The sequence below is a fragment of the Aureobasidium melanogenum genome (assembly GCF_000721775.1).
Source record: "Aureobasidium melanogenum CBS 110374 unplaced genomic scaffold scaffold_26, whole genome shotgun sequence".
Taxonomy (NCBI): Eukaryota; Fungi; Ascomycota; class Dothideomycetes; order Dothideales; family Saccotheciaceae; genus Aureobasidium; species Aureobasidium melanogenum.
In genome coordinates this window covers 190,203-210,247 of record NW_024470078.1, presented here as the reverse complement: position 1 = coordinate 210,247, position 20,045 = coordinate 190,203, and the positions used below count along the sequence as shown (strand labels likewise).

The window sequence follows — 20,045 nt, the reverse complement described above, 5'->3', positions numbered from 1 at the left end:
TACAAATATCCACTAAGCCTCCGTAGAATGCCGGATCTACGAGGAGTCTGCTCGGGGAAGTCGAGAAACGGGGTTAAAGCGATATACCGAGGGCGAATGGAACTAGAGGATGGATGTAGTAGTAACAGGTAAAAGATAGCTATGGATAGAAGAAAAGATGGAAGGGGAAGACTAGCAGGGTGTCTATGGCTCAGGGTTAGTGTTGTACAAGTGAACGGGGAAAGGGCGTCATGAAGGTTCAGGGCTCATGAAGTATTGCTACAAGATCGTTGGATGATGTATCGAGCAGATGGAGCGAAGGGTACGCAAACAAAGCAACGTCTTTTTGACCCTGCAAGTTGTCATATCCGCGATGAAAGCGAATGGAGTGAAACGCTTGGAGACAGAGAGAAAAGGGAAGAGAGCATTCACATCTTTGTCAAACGGTCGCAATCTCAAGAGAATCGTAGGGAAAACAATCCTTTGCTTGGAGAGCACTATCCAAATACTTCGATTGTTGTGTTCGTTACCCTTGCCTTGTCTCTAGCATTGTGGACATCTTGGTAAAGGGTAATGCTGTGTGTTCTGGTCGCGACTGCGAGACCCTCTACGGAGAGGCTTTCAAGCCCCGACAACGAACGCGACATTGACATGGATAGCCTGCATACAGTACAGCTCATGATCCTCGCGTTCAAGTAGCCCCTTTTTCACTTGTCACTCACTTGTCGCACGATCAGTGTCGACTGCCCCCACAAGGTTCGTGTCAGCATCATGGGTTTGCCAGATCTAGATGCGCTTAGCGAGAAGATGAAGATCATGAGATGGAGTTTCAAAATCAGCGTGGTGCAGCAACGAAGCGAGCAAGGGTTCGTGCACGCGCTGTGTTGTGCATATGCAGCGCGTCTCAGATAAACAACACAACAGTATGCAGGGTTTTGTGACGACCCCCTTTGCGTGCCTCTATCACACTCGTAAGCGATTTATTCGATACAACCTGCAAGCGAGTTATTTGATTCACACAAAGGTCTGCGCTGAACTTGGTAGTTGCCAAAAGATAGAATATCGAAAGACATGCCTTTCCGGCGCTGATCTCCGCGCAAGCAACTTTGCACGAGAACGATAGACCCTGAGGAAAGATAGCAGCTGTTGAAGTGGTTCGAAGGAGATAGGTCCGAAACACACGACAGCCACAAGAACTGTTTTGATGAGAACTGCAACTGGGTTCGCGGCGACAAGTCCCGGCCTATAGCGCAGGCAGTAAGAGCCCAGCGGCTCAGTACTTCAGCAACACAAAAACGTGTGTGCATTATATTGAAACTGTATGGTCAATGCAGGAGGCCGCAGACTTGTAAGACGGTTTGTGACACCCTCGAGCAGCACTGTCGAGGTTTCTGCTCAGCTGATCATCATCGCTTTGCAAAGAGATCCACAGAGGTCTTTGCGCGTATGCGATGCAGGTACAGGGTATCGCGGTAGTTGGCAGTTTGCTAGTGCATGCCACTGCATGGCTTGGAGATAAGCACTGGTTCGCTGTAATCCTTGCGAAAGCAGACACATCCCGCGGTAGTTGGGTCCCCCTAAGGATGCATGTCGGCAGTCGCTTGCACAGGCAGCAAAGTAGTCGAGAAGTGAGACCAGTAGTGAGTATTGGGATCCACTGTCGTGGGTCGTGATTGAAGGCTCGCCGCTCGTAGCGTGCAGGAGATCTATGCACTATATCGATAGTACCCCTCGCTAGGCAGGCGAGGCACTCGATGCGGGGTTCGCAAAGGGACTTTCCAAGAACCGCAAGTGCGGCGGAGAAGTGTCCGGGGTGATTGCGCGAAAGTGTCAATGCTCGCCTTCGGGTCAGGGTCGCGGCAAGCAAGCTTTTGGTGCACAGTTCGAACCTACCAACTCGCCTTCCCTGCCTGTTCGAGGCATGATTCACCGAGAACAGTCTGCAGGTGTGTAAGTTTGCAGCTGACAGAAGTCTTTGTAGGATTCTGAAGGAGGGACAGCCACACAAGCCCAGGCTCTGTGTTCGACTTGTCGCTACTCGAGTACACAGGTGGACGAGAACCGGCACCGCCACGCGTAAGCAAGACACGGCACTTGGAACTCCATCTCTATCTCAGCTTGGTCGACCAATACCGATTGCGGTAAGTAAAGCCCGAGACTTCTAACAGCAGCCGGCACCGACTTTTGGAGCTGCGCTGCCCTAATCTAGATGTTTGTCGGAGCTGAATACCGGTGAACCCCTGCTCGATGGTAGAGGCTAGCCATTTGCCAAAAACAGGGACTAGACTACGGAGGAGCCGGCAAAGATTGACTCAGAGATAAAGATTTCGGAACAGCCGACGAGGCGCGCTGATGTCTGAGGGGGTGACAAGAACTCGTGAGAAGGAGAATTTGGAACAAAAAAACTGAGTCGCGCAGCTGGTGGTACGACGCCGACAGTTGACAAGCATGCAACGTAGAGCCGCAGGGTTTGAGGGTCTGAACAGCGATGAACATAGTTTTTGGGCGTCAGCTGAACTTGAAGCCATAGAAGATCCATGGAAATATCGGGGTCTGCAAGGCTGATCTTGACTCTTGAAGCCTTGGGTCGCGCAACGGCTTGATCACAAGTCTTGCTGACAGGAAATTTTCTGAACCGCAGACGCGGCAGACAACAATTGCCTGCTGAGTCAATGAATTTATCCTGAGGGCATTGCGGCAGCAAGACTTCAACCGACGATTGATATGCATGGTTCAGCGCGTAAGCAGACTGCAGCCGCGGCGAGATTCGCAAAACGTTCTATAGGTTCTCGCACCTCGACTAAGAACTTCTGTGCCTCACATCAAACAACCGAGGTATGTTGCAATGATGTTGCAATGATCACTGCGATGAATGTGTATGGTTATGATTCAGATGAACAGCCTAAGCACAGGACAGACGTTTCCATACGGGTGCTAAGATCAGCGATACGTACGCAAAGCAGCAGCAATTGTGCAAGTCGAAGCTCGGCGCGGCACAGGGTGAACGCCCAGCAATAACTGTAGAAGGATCCTGGGGCACCGAAGAGTTACGTCTGAGCATCAAGAGAGTGATGAACTGTGAGACGCCTGAACCAATGTCTAACAATAGGACCGACCACAACAGTCAAGTCATGAGTGATACTAAGTCTGGGCGTTGCATGCTCCACGAACCAGGGCGAGGACGATATACGAGGTGGTTCCGACTTTTTGCAACGTCTTTTCGTGGGTCAACCATTCTTTGCTGTATAGCAAGGATAGACTTTCGAAAGCAGCACATAGACTTACGTCCGGAATGGACCAGAAGATGGACCAAGAACTCGGAGTCCGGTGCTGGGAGAAACCCGTTAGAAAGGACGACGCGCACAACTCGAGGTGGCTGGGGCTGTGCTGACAACCCGTTTGGCCCAGCAACGCTGGCAACTGCACAACAGTGAGAAAACCGCAAGTTTTCGTGGTCGCGAAGACGTGCGATGGGCCATGAGAAGCTGGTGACGCGCGCATCTCCTCGCTGGTATACAAAAAGCGAAGTCGAGAATTTGTATACAGACCATGGTGGAGTCATGTGTGGAATCTGTGAATTGGCCGCGAGTTGTGCAGGCTCAAAACTTGGAACACCTACAGCACAGCAAGCAATCCTCTGATGTCAAGCACAGTGGATTGGACAGTGGACCGTGGACGAAGCGCGACGCGTGAGCAGCTGTTCGAACTGTTCGTGAAGGAACCGAAGAACAGCACAACATCTTTAACGGCCTGCGGGTCCGAATTCCTGGTGGCTTGCTGGCTTGCCCTACGCTGGTGTAGATCTTTTACCCTTTGTTGAGATACCGCCAGCACAGAACTCAGCAGAAACAAGTACCACACAGTTGCATGAGCTGAAGAAGAATCTGAACACAGAGGGCAAGCTTGTGGGGCAGCGATTTCACTGCTTCATAGGTTCCAGGAGAATGGTCACGGCCTCGGTGTTGAAGTCCGACTATCGAAATGTTCTTGCTGTGGTACAATCAATTGTTAGGACCATTGACTAGGACCAGCCTCCGAAACTCTGGCCGAACAATGGTAGCATTCATGCAGGGCTGTTGCTTCGGTGGAGTCTCTCCTGGTAATGTCCAAGACTTGTGAAGAAGAGAATCGCGCGTGAGATTTCAGATACCAGACTACTGGAGTTAGTGTTCTCGATCTTGATCCGCCCTGTGAGTGATCCGCCTTACGAGGAATCTTGATATGTCGATCCGGAGAAGTTGTTTACGAGACCGAGGCAGACAATAATAATGCCGAAGCATGCACAATCCATTCCAGTGTTGGAAGGAAAGGAGAAGCGTTTGCCGTATACCAACCAGAGTGACGCAGGATCTAGAACATGTTTGAAGGTTACCAGACATGTAGTGAAGAAGATGGCACTCTCTGCGGACAGTCTACAGGCTACAGCAGACCCAAAGGAGTGGCTGCCGGCACAGCCGACCTTTCGGGAAGTACCAAACGCCTGGATGACGCCAGTTTGGGCTGTAAGGTTCGGCAACACTTGTATAGGACCAGACGTCAGGTCTTCTCAAAAGAGCAGGCGTCGCTCTTGGGTGCTGCTTGTGCCTAATTGGGCAAACCGAAACAATCGGCTTATAGTTGAGACATTCGAACGGTATTGTCGATCGCGAATTCGGTATATCAACGAAGAATGTCTTTGTGTCTCGGGACTATGATATTGAGGAGGTGAACGAGTGGAGGAGCAGCAGAGCAGACGGTTCAAATAATCAAGACATTTGCTGCAGGTACAGAAGTCCTGCGAGTTTGGGAAATTTGATGCTGGAAGCTTTTGTGCATTGTTTCAAGAACATGTGCTGCGCCTTCACGGAGTGGCCAGAAGATTGGGTCGAAATAGAGATCACCGCCCTAATTAGGAAGGCGACACTGCACGAGCTACTCATTTCGTCGCGATTAGTACAGCAGATGATTATAGACTTCTGAAGATTGTCATGAGAGTCAGGAATGAATTCTGCGGATTGTCATGAATATTGCTGTGCTTGTACGTGCGCATAGGGCAGACTGGGCAGCGCCACGAGATTGTACAGTCCTTGTTTGAGATTACTCAAAGCTTACAAGAAATTGAACCGGCCGAGCTGAAGGAAATGGATTCATTATTATTGGGAAGGATTGTGGTACTCGCGCATGTACATCCTCCTAAGGGAACATCCCTGCGATATGATATGCATGAACAGGGTATAGCTGTCGTGACAGCATGCGAGTATGTTTACAAATCAGCGAAGACGCAACTCTATGACTCGCGGTGGCTTGGTTGCCTGGCCGGTATGAATAGAGCTGGGTCGCAGACAAGTGCATTGAGAAGAAGAGAGCAATCGTAGCCGCCGTCCGGGAAGGCTTTGCCAGGTTGGTTCAATGGTGGCAGACATGGAATGAGCAGGGTCAAGCTGATGATGGAAGATGGGCTTGAAGCTAGAAGCCACAATTTCGGCACGGGGTGCCAATATTGCGGAGTGGATTATGGGCGGTAAGGTGGATGCTGTTTTGATTCCTTCCTTTGTTCCTCCTTTGAACCTTCTCCCGAGTCCATGATGGCAAAATCAACGTCCCGCGGCATACGGCGCGGTATGGGTATCTATCGCAATCGATTGTGTCTTGTCTTAGGTTATCATTGACGTCGGCGATCCCGTACGTCAGCATGCAACGGCGCATGGGTGAGTGAGAGCGAGGTCGCAAGCAAAGAGGTGGTCGAGCGACGTTGCGAAGCGTTGCAAAGCCGTTGCAGGATTTGCGGCTTCCAGCGTCTCGCGAATTTGCCAGCGTCGCACGGCACGCAACTGAGCTGACGGTGAATGGCCGAGCAAGCTGGACGTTGCCAAAAAGCCGTTGCTGTCCAGCTGTGCGACAACCGTCGAGATAGTGATACGACCAGCCCGCCGAACGTTGTTTCCCTCTGCCTTGCCTCTGCAATTCCTTCACGCGACCGTTGCTATCCCTTCAGCGGGGCCGGGTTGAGTGAAACCTCAACCAAAGACATTCTGAACGGCCTGCCGTAGTCCACTACTGTACGCCGTAATGTGAAGCAGCTTGTGTCACTTGGCCGCCGCAGAGGTTTGAGATGTTATATTAACAAGCTCCTTCTCTCGTGTTGACTAGAACAAAAATCTGGAACAGCTCATATACGACCTCGTCCGCTCATCGTCCAGGAATAGAGAGTCTTTTTATACATCAACACGACAGCCATCCTCCTCCAAAACTTACACAGCACGGCGCCAACAGTCACACAAACGCTCTGCTTGCATATTCCTGTCTCGAACCCCACTTCCCAGCCCCGCCCGTCACTGTTTACACTGTTGACGACCGCTCGACTTTGTCCAAACGGCATCTTTTTTTCACTGCGGGCTTTTTACTTGAAGGCGCCTCGTCCTCCAGTTCTTTCTTTCCAACCACATTCCACGCAACACTCGTTCACATCAGAAACATGGCTGGATCTCGTTCACCAAGAACCACTCGCTCCAAGACACGACGCTCTATCATGTCGTCGCAAAAGTCCAACATCAAGACTTGGGCACGTCATCAGAAGCCTGTGCCTGCCCGCCTGACCAAGGACAAGGAGCAGACCAAGGCCACTCCTCAGCCTGTTGCTTCTGTCCCCACATCACCCTACTACCAGTCTGCTCTGATCCAAGCACAACTCACCAAATCTTACCAAAAACCTCGTCTTGCTGCACCTGCTGCTCCTTCAAGGCACACTGGCTCATCATCAGAATCATTCCGCTTCCTTGATCTTCCTGCCGAGATTCGTCTCATGATCTATGGCTACGCTGTGACTGAGCCTGAGCCTCTTTACATCGACACTTTGGCTGCTCCTCCTGCCATCACTCGCGTCTGCCGCCAAACTCGTCGAGAAGCATTGCCCGTCTTCCTTGGCAGCAACTCTTTCATCACGCTCTTCAGCTCTGTCCCTGGTATCGATGTCACCTGCCCTGAGCCTTGCTGTCTTACCAAGTACACTACTTCCTTCTCACCTGCTTCCGAGTCATGGCTCTCTACCCTGCCCCCTTCGCAACCTCTCATCCGCGACATGAGCTTCACTCTTCAGCCCTCCACTTGGGATTCGGAGTCTGAGATCTCAGCAGACTTCCGCATGATTGATGGAAAGCTTGCTCACGGTCCTGACTGCCCCTTCTGCATTAACGGCTCCTATGGCAATGTCGCCCCTATCTCTTTTACCCACCCTGCTGTACCTGACAGCCTCAAACTCCTTATGAGCCACGCTCAACAGATCCACGACGCTGAGCTCGACGCTGTCAACACTGTACTGCAGTTTGGCAAAGGCCTCAGCCTATATGATATCGTCGCCTTCACCAAGGCTTTCACCGGCCCTAGCGAAGTCATCACTGCCAGACAATGTGATCAACAGCGTCTCGTCGAGCACTTCAAAGAGTCGCTCGAGGAGTGGGACGCTGCTAAGGCCGATGCCAGATACGAGATTCAAGAAGATCTCAGACGTACCTCAGATGACCTCTGGTCTGAGAAGGAGAAGTGGTGTGGATCCATGTGAACTCATCCATTGTTTTACTTGCATGTTGCTTTCTGTATAGCGCCGATGGAGTCAAGGGCATTGGGATATTGGGATTGTTTTTGGCCAATGGCTCACGATTAAGACGATGATGATGACTACGAACTCCCTTTCTTGTTGATACTAGACACATTTCACGAATCAAAACTTCTACACAACAATCACGTTCTCATTCTCTCCATCTCGAGTGTTTGCCTCTTGCTCATTGCCTCTCGTTTGCACGGGAACATGTGCTCAGCTGAATGGCATCGGATATAACTCTACCAGCCTGAACCCTATTCCAGATCGGCACCACTGACTGTCCGAGGACCCATCTTGACGCGTACTGCAAACTCGCTTCACGTATGGCTGTGCACTGCGATCTTCTGCTAGGGCGGTGACGGTCTCCGTCTTGTCGAATAACGTGTAGCCAGACGGCAAGTGCCTGTCGTCCGCCTTTAGCTCGGCATGTCGGCGCCATCAACAGCTGTCAGTGCTAGGTATATTGTACACGACAACAAACCTTGCTTTGTTCTGACAGTCAATGCAGCCGCAGGAAAGGAAACCTTACTTTCACCCTCATCACCGATTGCTGCTCAACCTCAGTACGTACGTACTTCGAGATGACGGCAATAGGCTTCCATCTTTCTGGTTCGCGTTTTCAATACTCATTCCCACATGCATGTCTTAAGCACAGCCCAGCTACGACACGTGGTTTAGCGAAGGATCTACATGGCTTCCACTGTTCTTCCAAACGCGCCAGAAGCTCTGTAAGGCTATACATGTTTCACTACATTGTTCCCATAAACCAATAAGGCAAGTCATTGATCCACACTCGCTTCTTGAACTCTTTCTCGCGTCGCAAACGTCTATCGTGGGATGTCCTAACATCATAGCAGTGAACGTGCTTTTTAGGTTATGGGTATTGTGGGTTCTCCGCTTGACTGAAGTCAACCACGAATTTTCGACGTGTTATCGATATAACCGTTTTTCGCGTATCCTGTTATCTTAATGCCAACCCTATGTTTATGCTTGATTGCGGAATATCGATAAGGGCTGATCACGCACGTATTTTCTTCTCGGTCTGAAGATCGTGTCACGATCTTATCACATGAGGACTTCTACGTTCAACAATGTGATAACTTATCGATTGTTTGTGGTTGATCTTTTCTGTCAAATTTCTGGAATGTCTCTCTTTGCTGATCTCCCTCTGTCGATCGCCGTTCGTGCTCTGTCTGTAACTTGCTAATCTCAACAAGTTTTCCGCCTCGGTTCTCAAAGGTCTGTACAACTGAGCGGCAGGGCGTGTGCTGCTCTGCGAAATCCAATCGCATCAGACTCAAGCTTGAGATCATATTCTCGAATTCTCGGCATCGCTGGAAGGCAGTTGACAAACGTTCATGCGATCGATGGGCACACACTCGGAGACTGTTACGAGCACGTCAATTTCATGCTTGGTGACATTCATGCTTGGTGACACAAGAACACGAAATCCGTCGTGATTGCCTTGTCATAGCCGTTGCTGCCACTGACATCCGCCATCCGCCGTGCTTCCGCTGACATCTGCTCTTGCCGCCACTGACACAATACGCAACTTCCTTAAAGTTATACCCCGAATATTTTGAATTATCTGTTCTATGCTTTTACTCTCTGTGCTTCCAGACTGTTGGAGCTTCCAGAATAATTTAGGGCTCGCGCAATGGAGTCGTTGTTTTCGATGTTCTGACCGTCTTGCTGTTCGACCGTTGACCGCCCATTGCCGCCGCCGCCACTTACATCTTCCCTCCGACCCTGAGACGTGGCAATAATGCATACATCGCAGATTCACCGGGGTCGGAATTGTTCACTTTGACATTTCTACTCCTGAATTTAGAGAAGGACCGACGTCATCTGCATACTGAGGCGCTCCCAAGTCGCCTTCAATGGTTGTTGCCTCTTACACACTCCGCTTCTGACCCGACTCGACATTATTCATCGAATTGACCCACAGTTTCCAGTGACGACAATCCTTGACGCTCTTTCTATGTCTTGAAAACACGATTGTGTTGTTGTGGTCAGCCTTCGGGACAAACGCCAGCGCAGTCGTCGGAATGACCACCTAACTGTCGTCCAATTTCTCTGCGCCTCTCTGCGCCTGTCACTTCTAGATATCTGTTTACAGATGCACTCATGCTGAAACACGCTTCGTCGTACTCTTGGCCTGCCACAAACATGTGTTGCAACATCAAGAGCCTCGACACGGTGGCCCAAAAAAATCTGGTTACATTCGACCGTTAGAAGGTCGCGTCTCTCAACCACTTCTTCCCAAACACTGGCCGCACACAATTATCCTCCTGACTCAAGCCAGCACATAACTTGAAACTCAACTGTCAGCACTGGGAAACTTCTTCTCCTAACTTTTGAGAATAGAAGGTGAGAAGGTCCGATTTCTGTCTTGTAACCGGAGCGACAATAAGGCGTGTAACACGGCCGAGTCGTCCAAACAAAATCTGCCGAGCCCGTTAAACATTATTCTCCGATACCCACCACATCTTAACATATCTACGATTCATTCCACGTCTATTCTACCTTTGTTCTCTGAACTCGGTCTTCGCCTAGGTGTTTCACTTTGTTCACGCAAAAGGACCGACTTCTTTTGTTCGTGTCAGGTAGGTGATTTAACGCATGGCTTCCACGAGAACCGTTCGGCTGGGTGTTTGGCTGAAAGAAAGTGCATGAGTTTTCTCATACTCAACCGTTGGCTGTGAATTTCAAAAGCGCTGCTGGAGAAGGCTTGCAAGAAGGCGTCTGTTGAGCCGCTATGTAAATCCCTCTCGGTGGCTGGAAACTAGTAAAGCACATGTGGGCATTCCAAGTGTTGAGCCTCCAATTGAGCCTCTTAGGGAAGTTCTATATCTTCACATGCCAAAGGTAATTCTTGAGATCGATCTTGGCATCAAGCACGATGTCTGTTCCTCACATTCGATAGTCTGGGAATATGGCACGCTTGGAACATTAGTTTGCTGTGGTTGTCGGTGTTAGTGTATCTTGATAGTCTGGTCAGTGTAGGCTGCATTATCGAAGTATCCTTATGCCTAACAGGCGCCACTTCCTCACCTCTCCAAGGTGGTATAGTCACTAGTGGTAGCGAGTGCTTTGCCCTTTCTTAGCCTAGCGCTCAGTATACTATGTTATCGAACTCCGTGTGTTGTCATTGGCGGTCGCAGATGTACGCATGGTCTGTGGCTTCTGATGTTGGAATTGGTGAGCCAATAATCAAAACTTTGCCATTGTGACTTCATCAACCACTCAGTCTGTATGAGTCTCACACAACACATAGAAGACAGGTCCGAACAGCTACAAACGAATGTTCAGGACATGTGACCGATTACTCGTCATCGTATCATGATTTTATGCCTTAGATTAGTTTCTGAGCATATGACCCTGTCCTAGAAATCTGTCCCAGGCAAAACATCGAAGTCACGACTCTGTCGAAATCAAACACAATTGCCCTTGCAGCAATTCAAAGGATACATGGTACCTCGATTTTGAAATAGACATGGCAGGGTATCAATCATATTACAGGTCCATCCGCATATATACAAACACAAAGTAGAGGAATCACCCAAGTCACTCGCACCATATCCTTATTCCTGTCTACTCGACTTCAATCTGACAAAGGAGATCCTCTTCACGCAGCGGTAGCAGCAGGCTTGCGAGTCTCTAACTTCCTCGGCGCTCTTCTGGTTGGCGCTGATGTTGTGGCCGCTGCTGGTTTGGATTGTGTACCACCACTGCTCTTTGTTGCAGCATTTAACTTCCTTGGCTTCTTCCTCTCGACTGTGTTGGATGTTGTAGTTGATTGAGCAGCAGCTGGCTTGCTTGCAGCAGCTTGTTGTGGTTTCGCTGCTGGTTTCGCGTTGTTGGTGTTTGTGACCGAAGGAGTTTGCTTCTGTGATGCTGATCTGGTAGTTGGGCCGGTGGACGTGCCATTGGTTTTCGGAGCTTGTTTGGGCTGCGAGGAAGTATTTGTGGTCTTGACCGTGGGGGCTTCTTTCGGCTTGGGTGCTTCTTTGGGCTTTGGTGCCTCTTTTGGTCTGGAAGGCTGCTGTTGTGTGCTCGAGGTCTTCTGCTGTTTTGGTGGCTGCTCGCTTTGTTTGGGCTGAGATTGACTTCGTTTCTTGGGTTGCTGGGGTGCTTGTTGCTTGTTGTCGGCTTGACCACCGCCACTACCTCCTCCCATACCCAGAGATGCTCCTAGGCCACCAAGACCAACGGCAGAACCTGCTTGTGCCATGGAGGGCATATTGGGCATCTTCGGCATCGAGGGCATGCCAGGCAAGTACCCAGTCATATCCTTTGCTGATTGCGACCATGATGAGGGTGCCTTGTCTGGCATATCGTTCTTCATCTGTTCCAACTCTTCCTTGCTCGGTGCTTGTGTCTCCTTGGTCTGCATGACCATCTTGTCCAACGCCTTCTTCTGTGCTGGAGTCGACTTCCAATCAGGGAGAAAGTCACCAACGACACCCTGAACACCATGACTGGCCATTTCTCCCATGTCCCAAATCTTGCCGTTCATGGCACCGTACACGGATCCGATACCACCACCAAGCAGGCCCGTGACAGTCGATACCGTTCCTCCTACTATGGCTCCTGTAAGCTTTCCGAGAGTGACGCCAGGCTGCACACCTAACCCAGCACCAGCAGCAAGTCCCTGGAAAGCACCGCTTTGTGCGTACTTTGCAGCTTTGCCAAAGGACTCGGCTTCAATCTCCTTATTGACGGCCTTTGCAAGAGTCGCTTCTCGTGCATCGGCATCGCCAGCTGCCATGGCTGCTTGTCTCAACTCCCATGCCTTTTGTGTTGCTTGCAAGGCCATGCTAGCCGATACACCCGAGTTTTGTTTAATGTCATGTTCTGAGATGCCTTTCTGGCCATTGGCATTGTTGGAGTTGCTCATTGTTTTCGCGTTTGAAGCTTTCGGCTTCGACTTTTGTGTTGTCTGTTTCGGCGGCATGATTGCTGAAAGGACGAGTTTTGTTCTCGGTATTGGTTGCTTGAGTATTAGTGATATGGAGTATCGAGTAGCTATGTAACTGTGAGAGCAGAGCAATATGCAGGTCTACGTCATCATCATCGCGCCGCTCGAGGTCTGGAATACCTGTTTTAATCTACAACTGCGACAAACAGAGTTTCACAGCCACGCTCTTCAGCACGACTCACAAGGCAAAGAAATGCAGATCCAACGCCGCATCTCCACTCTGAAGAGGAGATAATTGAGATCAGAGAACATCTCTTGGCCAGAGCAGCTTACTACTGTGTTCAAGTCCGGAGGCTGGTCCGCAGAGCGACCACCAACGCGAGTGCCGAGAGGTGTTATTTTGATCACCATTGTGCGTGCAGAGCATTTCTTAACTCGCTGCCGCCGACTGGAAGTGGTACTAGACTAGAGTGCAAGACTTACCTCGAACTTCATCTTCTGTTTTGCGAATGCCACCGCAAGTGCCATGAGAAAATTGTTGGTACTCTGCTATTAGCAGTTCGCGATCCGCGATGGATACATCATGTCCGGGCAGGACCAGCACAAACCGTGCCCTTGATAGCAAATATGAACATGACACTGAATGCCTATGATGTGTAGAATGGTAAGGTACAAGAAGGGATATCCACAACAAAAGAAAAAGAAAGCTATCAAAATCGCTGCTACTTTTAAACTGTAGATGGCGAGATATCAACAACAACACATTAACATCGCTTTTCGAAGAACGAACGAGGTAGTCGCAAGGAAGTCGTTTGTCGCAGTGGATGTAGTATGAGGCGTCTGAGCTAGGGTATCGAGCAGGGCGGGCTTGTATTGCGCATGGGATTGGCACGAAAGTCGCACATGGGCAAGCATATAGCTCACGGTTGTCGTCGCTCTCGGATACGTCGTCTATGGTCAAAGGCGGTCGCATATGGCCTGGTGTTAGTCGCATCGGGTATCAATCGTCCAACATCGATCCACAATCATTAAGCATTTTCACTCCAGTAAAAGGAAAAAAAGTGCAGCCATTCATCATGCCACCTTCGAATGCCTCCTTGCCTCAGAAATACTGCGCCTGGTCTCCAGGGCGGTATCTTCATGGGTTGGGGGTCCCTGGTAATTCTTCTTACCCCACACGAAGTACCATGCACCTGCAATCAAGAAGAAAGCGACGAAGACCACTGATGCGTAGTTCATGAGTGTGGCGGTGACAGGCACAGTAGTCGGCATGCAGAACAATGGCACAGCAAGACAGCTCCATGCGAGAGCGACGATGTTGCAAAACAGTCCGAGAGGTCCAAGAGCAAAGGGAGCACCCTCAACATGCTTGCGACCAGTGAAGAGACTGGTAGCGATGGGCATGGCGTATGACACAGTCAAGCAAATAACACCAACACCAGAGAAGGCGTTGTATGCGGCGACCGATCCAAAGTAGATGACACCGAGCAAAATCTGCACAATCATGCTGAGCAACATGGCGTTAAGAGGCACACCTTCCAGAGCAGTGGTGTTGTTGACCTGCTTCCACCATTTGCTACCAGGAATGGCACCGTCGCGGGAGAAGGCCCAGACGCAGCGTGATGCTGCGGTAGTGCATCCAATACCGCAGATAAGACCGAGAACCATAAGAGGAAGAAGCAAACCAATGGCGCCACCAGGTGAACCGACGGCAGTGGCAATGATGGTAGGTACGGGCTGTCCTGATGCGAGGGCAGCAAGCATGCTGAGGTCAGGAATAACGAACAGAAGAGGAAGCAAGAACATGAGGCCAGCAATAAGGTTGAGAATAATGGTCGCAACCATTGCCTTGGGGACCTGAGTTGCAGGCTCTTGAACTTCTTCACACATTGAAATGATCATACCAGTCGACGAGGTTGCGTATGCTGCTTGCAGAAGACCGACACAGAAGGACCATCCACGGGGCCATCCTGACTGGGGCTCGAAGTCAGTAAAGACGTACTTGCCAGAGTGTCGGCCACCCTTGGCCATCACGAGTGTGGTGATGAGAATGGCAATAACACCAGCAAGAGTCCAGAAGATGGCAAAAGTCTAGATCACGTAGTCAGTATCCTCGCAAGTCCCAAAGTCTTGTTTCACATACATCAACTAGAGCCAACCATCTGTTTCCCAACGAAGAGACAAGGTTGCAGAAAAGGGTAATGGCAACAAAGACCAAAAATGTTTCCCAGTTGCTGGCGTCCCATATGCCGACACCAGGCGACGACTCGAAGACATTCACACACGAGATGATAAACAGTGCAGAACCGAAGTTGACAGCCAGAGTAATCGTGATGTTTCCAACGACATATGCCCAACCGCAGATCCACGACAAGACTCTCTTGTACTTGGCTGGCGCCAACATGAATGTCTGGTAGTAGACGCCACCAGCCGTCGGGTAGACCGAAGTAATCTCACCCAGACTTGCAGCGACACAGATAATGATCAAACTGACCATGATCCATCCCCAGATAATGTTTGCCGGGCCACCACCTACAAGAGGATAGTAGAAAGTTGTCGCGAGACCGTAGGGAATCGAGGCAAGGACGAAAGACATGAAGGCGACTTGAAGGGTTGATCGGTTGCGTGCCATCTCGGGCTTGTAGCCCATGGCCAACAGAATGGCATCGGACTCGTCGACATCGACTCCGCTCTCTTCGTTTGACACTTTTCGCGTCTCGCCGAGTTGGTTCTTGGTCGAAGGTGCGGCTTGACCATGGCCAGCGGCCATACCGGCTTGGTCAAGGTTGCGGTCCGGAGGGTTTGTCAGGAAACCCATGGTGTGTAGCGATTAATTGATGCAAAGAGTGAGCGTAGGAAAAAACGAGACAGGGCAGCCACTGGGGAGTGCCCTACACATATGTACAAGAGGAAGCGACGCTTTGACTCTTTGGGCGAGGAAGGTTCGCATAGCGTGCGGTCGTCTAGTAGCCAGGCGTTCGGAAACGAGTGGGACTGTTGGAGCACACAACGCCAATGACGATATGCTCAGATTTTTTTATTCGATGACCCTCGAGAAGCCGCTCTGGAAGCGTCTGCAACAAGGGTGCTTGAGACCTTATTTTGTTCATTCTACTTACCACTTACATGCGATGATATTTGTATAACAAAAGAGATGTGGACATCTTGCAAAATCCGTTGAGCCCTCGAACGTGCGGCATTATCTCCAGCCCTGGAAGAGATCAAGAGATTGCCAAGCGTAAGACGAAACGTATCACCCCAGGGCGTTGACTCGCTGGCGGAGGTGTGTCTGATGGGGTAATTATCGCACTCGGATCTCTCTGATGCCTCTGACATCTGGGGCGGCGACCTCAATTCGTGAAACAATCATTGAGACAGACGACAAGCTGAGCGAAGTTGTCCTTCCGACTGCTGCCATACATTTGCGTTCAATGTTGTCGCGTGAGCGATTTGAGTCGAGTCGTGGCCGTCTAATCGTATTCTCAACAGTCCAATCAAGATTGCTCTTTAGCGCAACCTGCCTGAATCAGGGCGTTCGACAAGACATCCTTCATATCTCGCCGAGAGCCCTCCCTTGATTGCGATAATAATCAATCCGCGCGATCAATAATGCCACTAAAGCTGTCGTTGAATTGTTTGGAACACCCAGGCGGTATATTTGACTCCCAGGTTTTCGTAACGACTGCCGGCGGCCTTTTGCGGCTGCTACTCAAAACTCATGTCATGTATGGAGCGAGACTCATGGCTGTTCCTAACATCCTCTAAGTGTAACGCCGCCTCGGTGCGCAAGAGTTCAAAGATTCGCTTCTGGTAGAAGCATAACAGTCTGCGTGGCTTATCGGCTGTGATTGCTCCACGCAGACTCTTCTCTGCGTGGTCCTTATCTAGAAGATACACATTGCGACAAGCCCTAATCTCTGGTAAAACCAATCAGCGACTCACGACATATTCCTATATTGTTTCACTGTATACCACTTCCGCTATAGGTGTGAATATCCACCGAAGAGAGATTTACCATAAGAAGAAATCCGTTGCTCAATCCTGCATCTTCGGTACTTGTTCCTGCACGAAGGTTCGGAGGAACTGTGCCACGTGAGCGACCAGGACAACCCCTCCAACCCCTCCCCCACTTTGTTGATATGCGTAACAAGCAACAAGTTCGACCGATCGCATATGACTTCCACCAGCTCTGAAATCACGGCCATAATGGCCAAGAAGATTGTACCACGGAGAGCGATGCTAGATGATAGGCAACTGACCCAAAGTCACTCAAAGGACCCATCAATCATCTTCGTCTGACACTGAATCGCTAGAGAAAGTAACAAGCTGTCTAAACGAACGTCGAAGTGTAAATTGTAAGTTTGCAAATTGTAACGTGGAGGCACCTGCCGCGGCCAGCGGCAGAGAAGCCCTACCTTGAGGCTTGATCGATCTCGCCAGAGAAGAATGTCACAGCGGCGAAGCACGGGTTTCGACCTCGGAAATAAATACGAGAAGAATTTGTGATGCTATAGGGCTAATTTGTATATTTTTCGATCAGTGTTGACGTCCGATGCATCGCATGTTTGTCAAGATCTGAGCACATCAACATGGAAGGCGAGGTTCCAGAATCTGTACTAAGCAATACGCCCGAGGAGGCAGCTTCGATCACGACTCTCACGATGCCGCTATGACATACGGAGATGATTTCTTTTCTGTGACATAACAACTGACGTCGTCTTTTCTTATCCAATCGTCTTACAAGATGCACCTCGTTGTGAGAAACACAATCTTGATAGGACTTGCTGCGTTCGGCTATGTCGCACTCTGGAAGTTTGCCAGCGATAATGGCACCTTCGCGTTAATGCGAAAGTCGTCATCACTGAATCGTCTACCAGGAACCGGCGAAGGATATACCACTGAATTTACAAGATGGCGCTGGCTTGATGAATTCTTGCGAAGCTTGCTTACGCTTTTCTGGCCGATGGTCAATGGTACCCGTCCTGGCTCGTCGTTGATGTGCTTCTACTTTGCTGGTCAAGGCATTGTCGCATGGATTCTCACAGCTCTTGAAGGACAGCGCCGACTCAACAAGGACAATTGGAGAGTAGTCTCACTGACTACCGCATATGGTCTGCTGTTTCAAGGTCTTGGTATCGGAGTTGTAGGCCCAATATTTCTCGCCTTCTCTCCTCTGGGAGATATTTCCACAAGTTCTGTCTTGGTTCACCACAAGACAGATGTAGATGCCATAATCCCTGCAACGATTGCTGGAATCATCGTTCCTACAATTCTGATGTCGCTTCATGCCCCAACGGTTGTCTCACTGGAGCAAAAGATTGATCTCATCCGTCTATGGCAATTCTTCCCGCTTTTGTTCCGCTTGGTTCAGCGTGTTTGGTCAAGCTTTTTCCTCGTGCAGCTCAAGACATATAGAGATGAGCTTGCCGAGAAGAGTCCCCGAAATCAACGACAAGCACTTCGCCGTGTCTACATTTTTGGTCTTTGCTGTGCGGCAATTCCTCACATTGGCACAATCGCCGTATCAACAATAAGCCTGTTGTTCCCTACCTTCTTTGCAAACGACATCACGGCACAGTTCCACCCTGCTAATCTTTTCATTCCCGTTTCACCATTGTCTGGGAAGCAGGCAGGTACGGTAGGCGAAGGTGCACACTGGTTTTTACAATGGGACATGACACTCATGTTTCTCACATATCTGGTCTGGGCATACCTCGCCGTTGTCAAAGTGGTCTATTCTAAGTCAGGGGTGTTCTCGTCTTCGCTACTACTGCGTCTTGCTGGCCGCGCTTTACTCTTCGGTCCCATGGGCGCTGCTTTGCTCGCGTTCTGGGAAAGAGATGACATTGTTTTGGAAGCCGAGGAGCAGAAGATCAAGTCTCGCAAGGCGTCAGCCGCCGATTTTGCTTCCCTACCTCAGGCTGCCAACAAAAGCAATTGATCTAGGGGCATAGCAGTGAAGAGTAATGATGACAGGTCTTAGTCCTTGGCTCATAGGCGAGAACCCTTCTGCAGCAGATCGACAGCTTCCTTTGCCATACCCCTACAAGTGTGTCATGTCAGTAGTAGACAAGATATCCCATTTAGCATCACTTACCACGAAGCTTGATATCCAGCACCGCCAGCACCATAGTTATGAATGACCAAATGCTCACCAAACTTTTCTCTTTCCAGTCTGGCACCGCCTTTCCTGCTCGCTGTTTCATCTCGTCAGCTTTGTACCTCAATTCCCTCTAGGAAGTCAACTCACGTCTCAAACCAACACCATGATAAATCACCTTTAAATCCTCCGGCTTGCCCAATTCAGGAGCTAAAGCACAGCAACGTCTCTTGATATCCTCGGCAAACTCGAGATCAACGTCTCCATTCCAGACATTGTCAAGACGAACACCGCCTAATACAACGCCATTGTGAGGACCCCGTGGGAATACGTAGGTGGTATCTTTGTTTACTCTTTGTGGCGAGCGAAAGTACATTCTCGTCATGGGAGTTTTTGGGCTTTCGACGAGCATGATTTGACCCTGTTTCTTCGTGAGTTTGTGTCCGTCGTGTTGAGGTGGGGATGTGTGTGTATACTCTTGTTGGATAGACGCTCTTGTCTTCTACGCCTTTTAATGAATAGGCACCCAGACCTGTACAGTTGAAGTACGCAGTTGCGGAGGGAAAGGCAGTGAACAGCTCGTCAATAGAGTCAAACATGCCTCTTCTGATCTCAATGCCTTGTCGTTTTACTTCCCCTTGTAACCTTTCGAGTGTTCTTCATAAGCTTTTGCAAGACTCTAGGATAGCATTGAAGCACACAAAGGTAGAAGAAACACAGCAAAGAACTCACCAAGGAAGATAAACCTGCGTATCCACCACAAACGTCTTGAGATCACATCCAAACTTCGCTCCCTCTGGCAACTCGTTCTCCTCCAACATTCTAATCCCATCCACCAAATTCTCATACCAAATCTTCCCCGTCGCTTGACTCAACACCCCCGCCTCCTCAATCACCGAGTCATATATCGCAGTAATAGGCATACTACAAACCCCCGTTTCCTTAACCCTTTGAGAAAGCTCCTTGAATTTTCTATAGGTGATGGCGTCCCAGGATTCTTGGCGGCCATTGTCGGTAGCTACGGAGAGCCAGTTTGCGCCTGCCCAGGGAGAGGTGTAGGTGGCGTGGTGGTCGCCGGGGAGGAAGCGGGCGATGATGGTGATGGTGGAGGAAGGGAAGCGGGAGGAGAGTTCGAGGGCGGTGGTTAGGCCGATGACGCCTGCGCCGAGGATGAGGTAGTGGGATGGCATTTTGGAAACAACATGAAATTAGTTGTTTGGTCAAGATATTGTCAAGATATGGAATGGATACCGAACATGACTTATATGAGCAGTACAATGGTTGAGACATGTGACGGAGCGTGAGTCAGGACATGGGGATGAGCCGATGTCGGGTGAGTTTCCCGAAGGGGATGTTTCCCGATACTTGCTTGGAGTCGTGTCTATATTCTTACATGCTATGCTGTCACTATACGGGATAGAAGGTGTATCATGAGCTTGAAGACATGCAGTCGCGAGTGTTATACCATT

The 20,045-nt window shown here is 50.0% G+C and overlaps 6 protein-coding genes across 6 annotated transcripts; 3 read left to right on the top strand and 3 right to left on the bottom strand.

The window, feature by feature from the left end:
- Positions 1–1,430: 1,430 nt before the first annotated feature.
- M437DRAFT_69262 (uncharacterized protein) lies at positions 1,431–2,215 on the top strand (the record flags this gene model as incomplete). The annotated part of the gene is made up of 4 exons (XM_041025250.1): positions 1,431–1,619; positions 1,718–1,929; positions 2,030–2,120; positions 2,189–2,215. 4 exons carry the CDS (start codon positions 1,431–1,433, stop codon positions 2,213–2,215), a joined length of 519 nt encoding a protein of 172 aa, XP_040876254.1.
- A 4,218-nt stretch (positions 2,216–6,433) lies between these two features.
- Positions 6,434–7,516, top strand: M437DRAFT_78368 (uncharacterized protein; the record flags this gene model as incomplete). The annotated part of the gene is made up of 1 exon (XM_041026979.1): positions 6,434–7,516. The coding sequence occupies one exon, from the start codon at positions 6,434–6,436 to the stop codon at positions 7,514–7,516; it is 1,083 nt and encodes a 360-aa protein (XP_040876253.1).
- Positions 7,517–11,183: 3,667 nt separating this feature from the next.
- On the bottom strand, positions 11,184–12,512 carry M437DRAFT_78367 (uncharacterized protein; the record flags this gene model as incomplete). Its single annotated transcript, XM_041026978.1, has 1 exon — positions 11,184–12,512. The coding sequence occupies one exon, from the start codon at positions 12,510–12,512 to the stop codon at positions 11,184–11,186; it is 1,329 nt and encodes a 442-aa protein (XP_040876252.1).
- A 1,038-nt stretch (positions 12,513–13,550) lies between these two features.
- Positions 13,551–15,246, bottom strand: M437DRAFT_57501 (amino acid transporter; the record flags this gene model as incomplete). The annotated part of the gene is made up of 2 exons (XM_041023239.1): positions 13,551–14,567; positions 14,620–15,246. The coding sequence occupies 2 exons, from the start codon at positions 15,244–15,246 to the stop codon at positions 13,551–13,553; spliced, it is 1,644 nt and encodes a 547-aa protein (XP_040876251.1).
- Positions 15,247–17,220: 1,974 nt separating this feature from the next.
- M437DRAFT_78365 (uncharacterized protein) lies at positions 17,221–18,417 on the top strand (the record flags this gene model as incomplete). The annotated part of the gene is made up of 1 exon (XM_041026977.1): positions 17,221–18,417. One exon carries the CDS (start codon positions 17,221–17,223, stop codon positions 18,415–18,417), a length of 1,197 nt encoding a protein of 398 aa, XP_040876250.1.
- A 50-nt stretch (positions 18,418–18,467) lies between these two features.
- Positions 18,468–19,766, bottom strand: M437DRAFT_78364 (putative D-amino acid oxidase; the record flags this gene model as incomplete). The annotated part of the gene is made up of 5 exons (XM_041026976.1): positions 18,468–18,519; positions 18,574–18,673; positions 18,727–18,997; positions 19,053–19,221; positions 19,309–19,766. 5 exons carry the CDS (start codon positions 19,764–19,766, stop codon positions 18,468–18,470), a joined length of 1,050 nt encoding a protein of 349 aa, XP_040876249.1.
- Between the last annotated feature and the right edge of the window lie 279 nt (positions 19,767–20,045).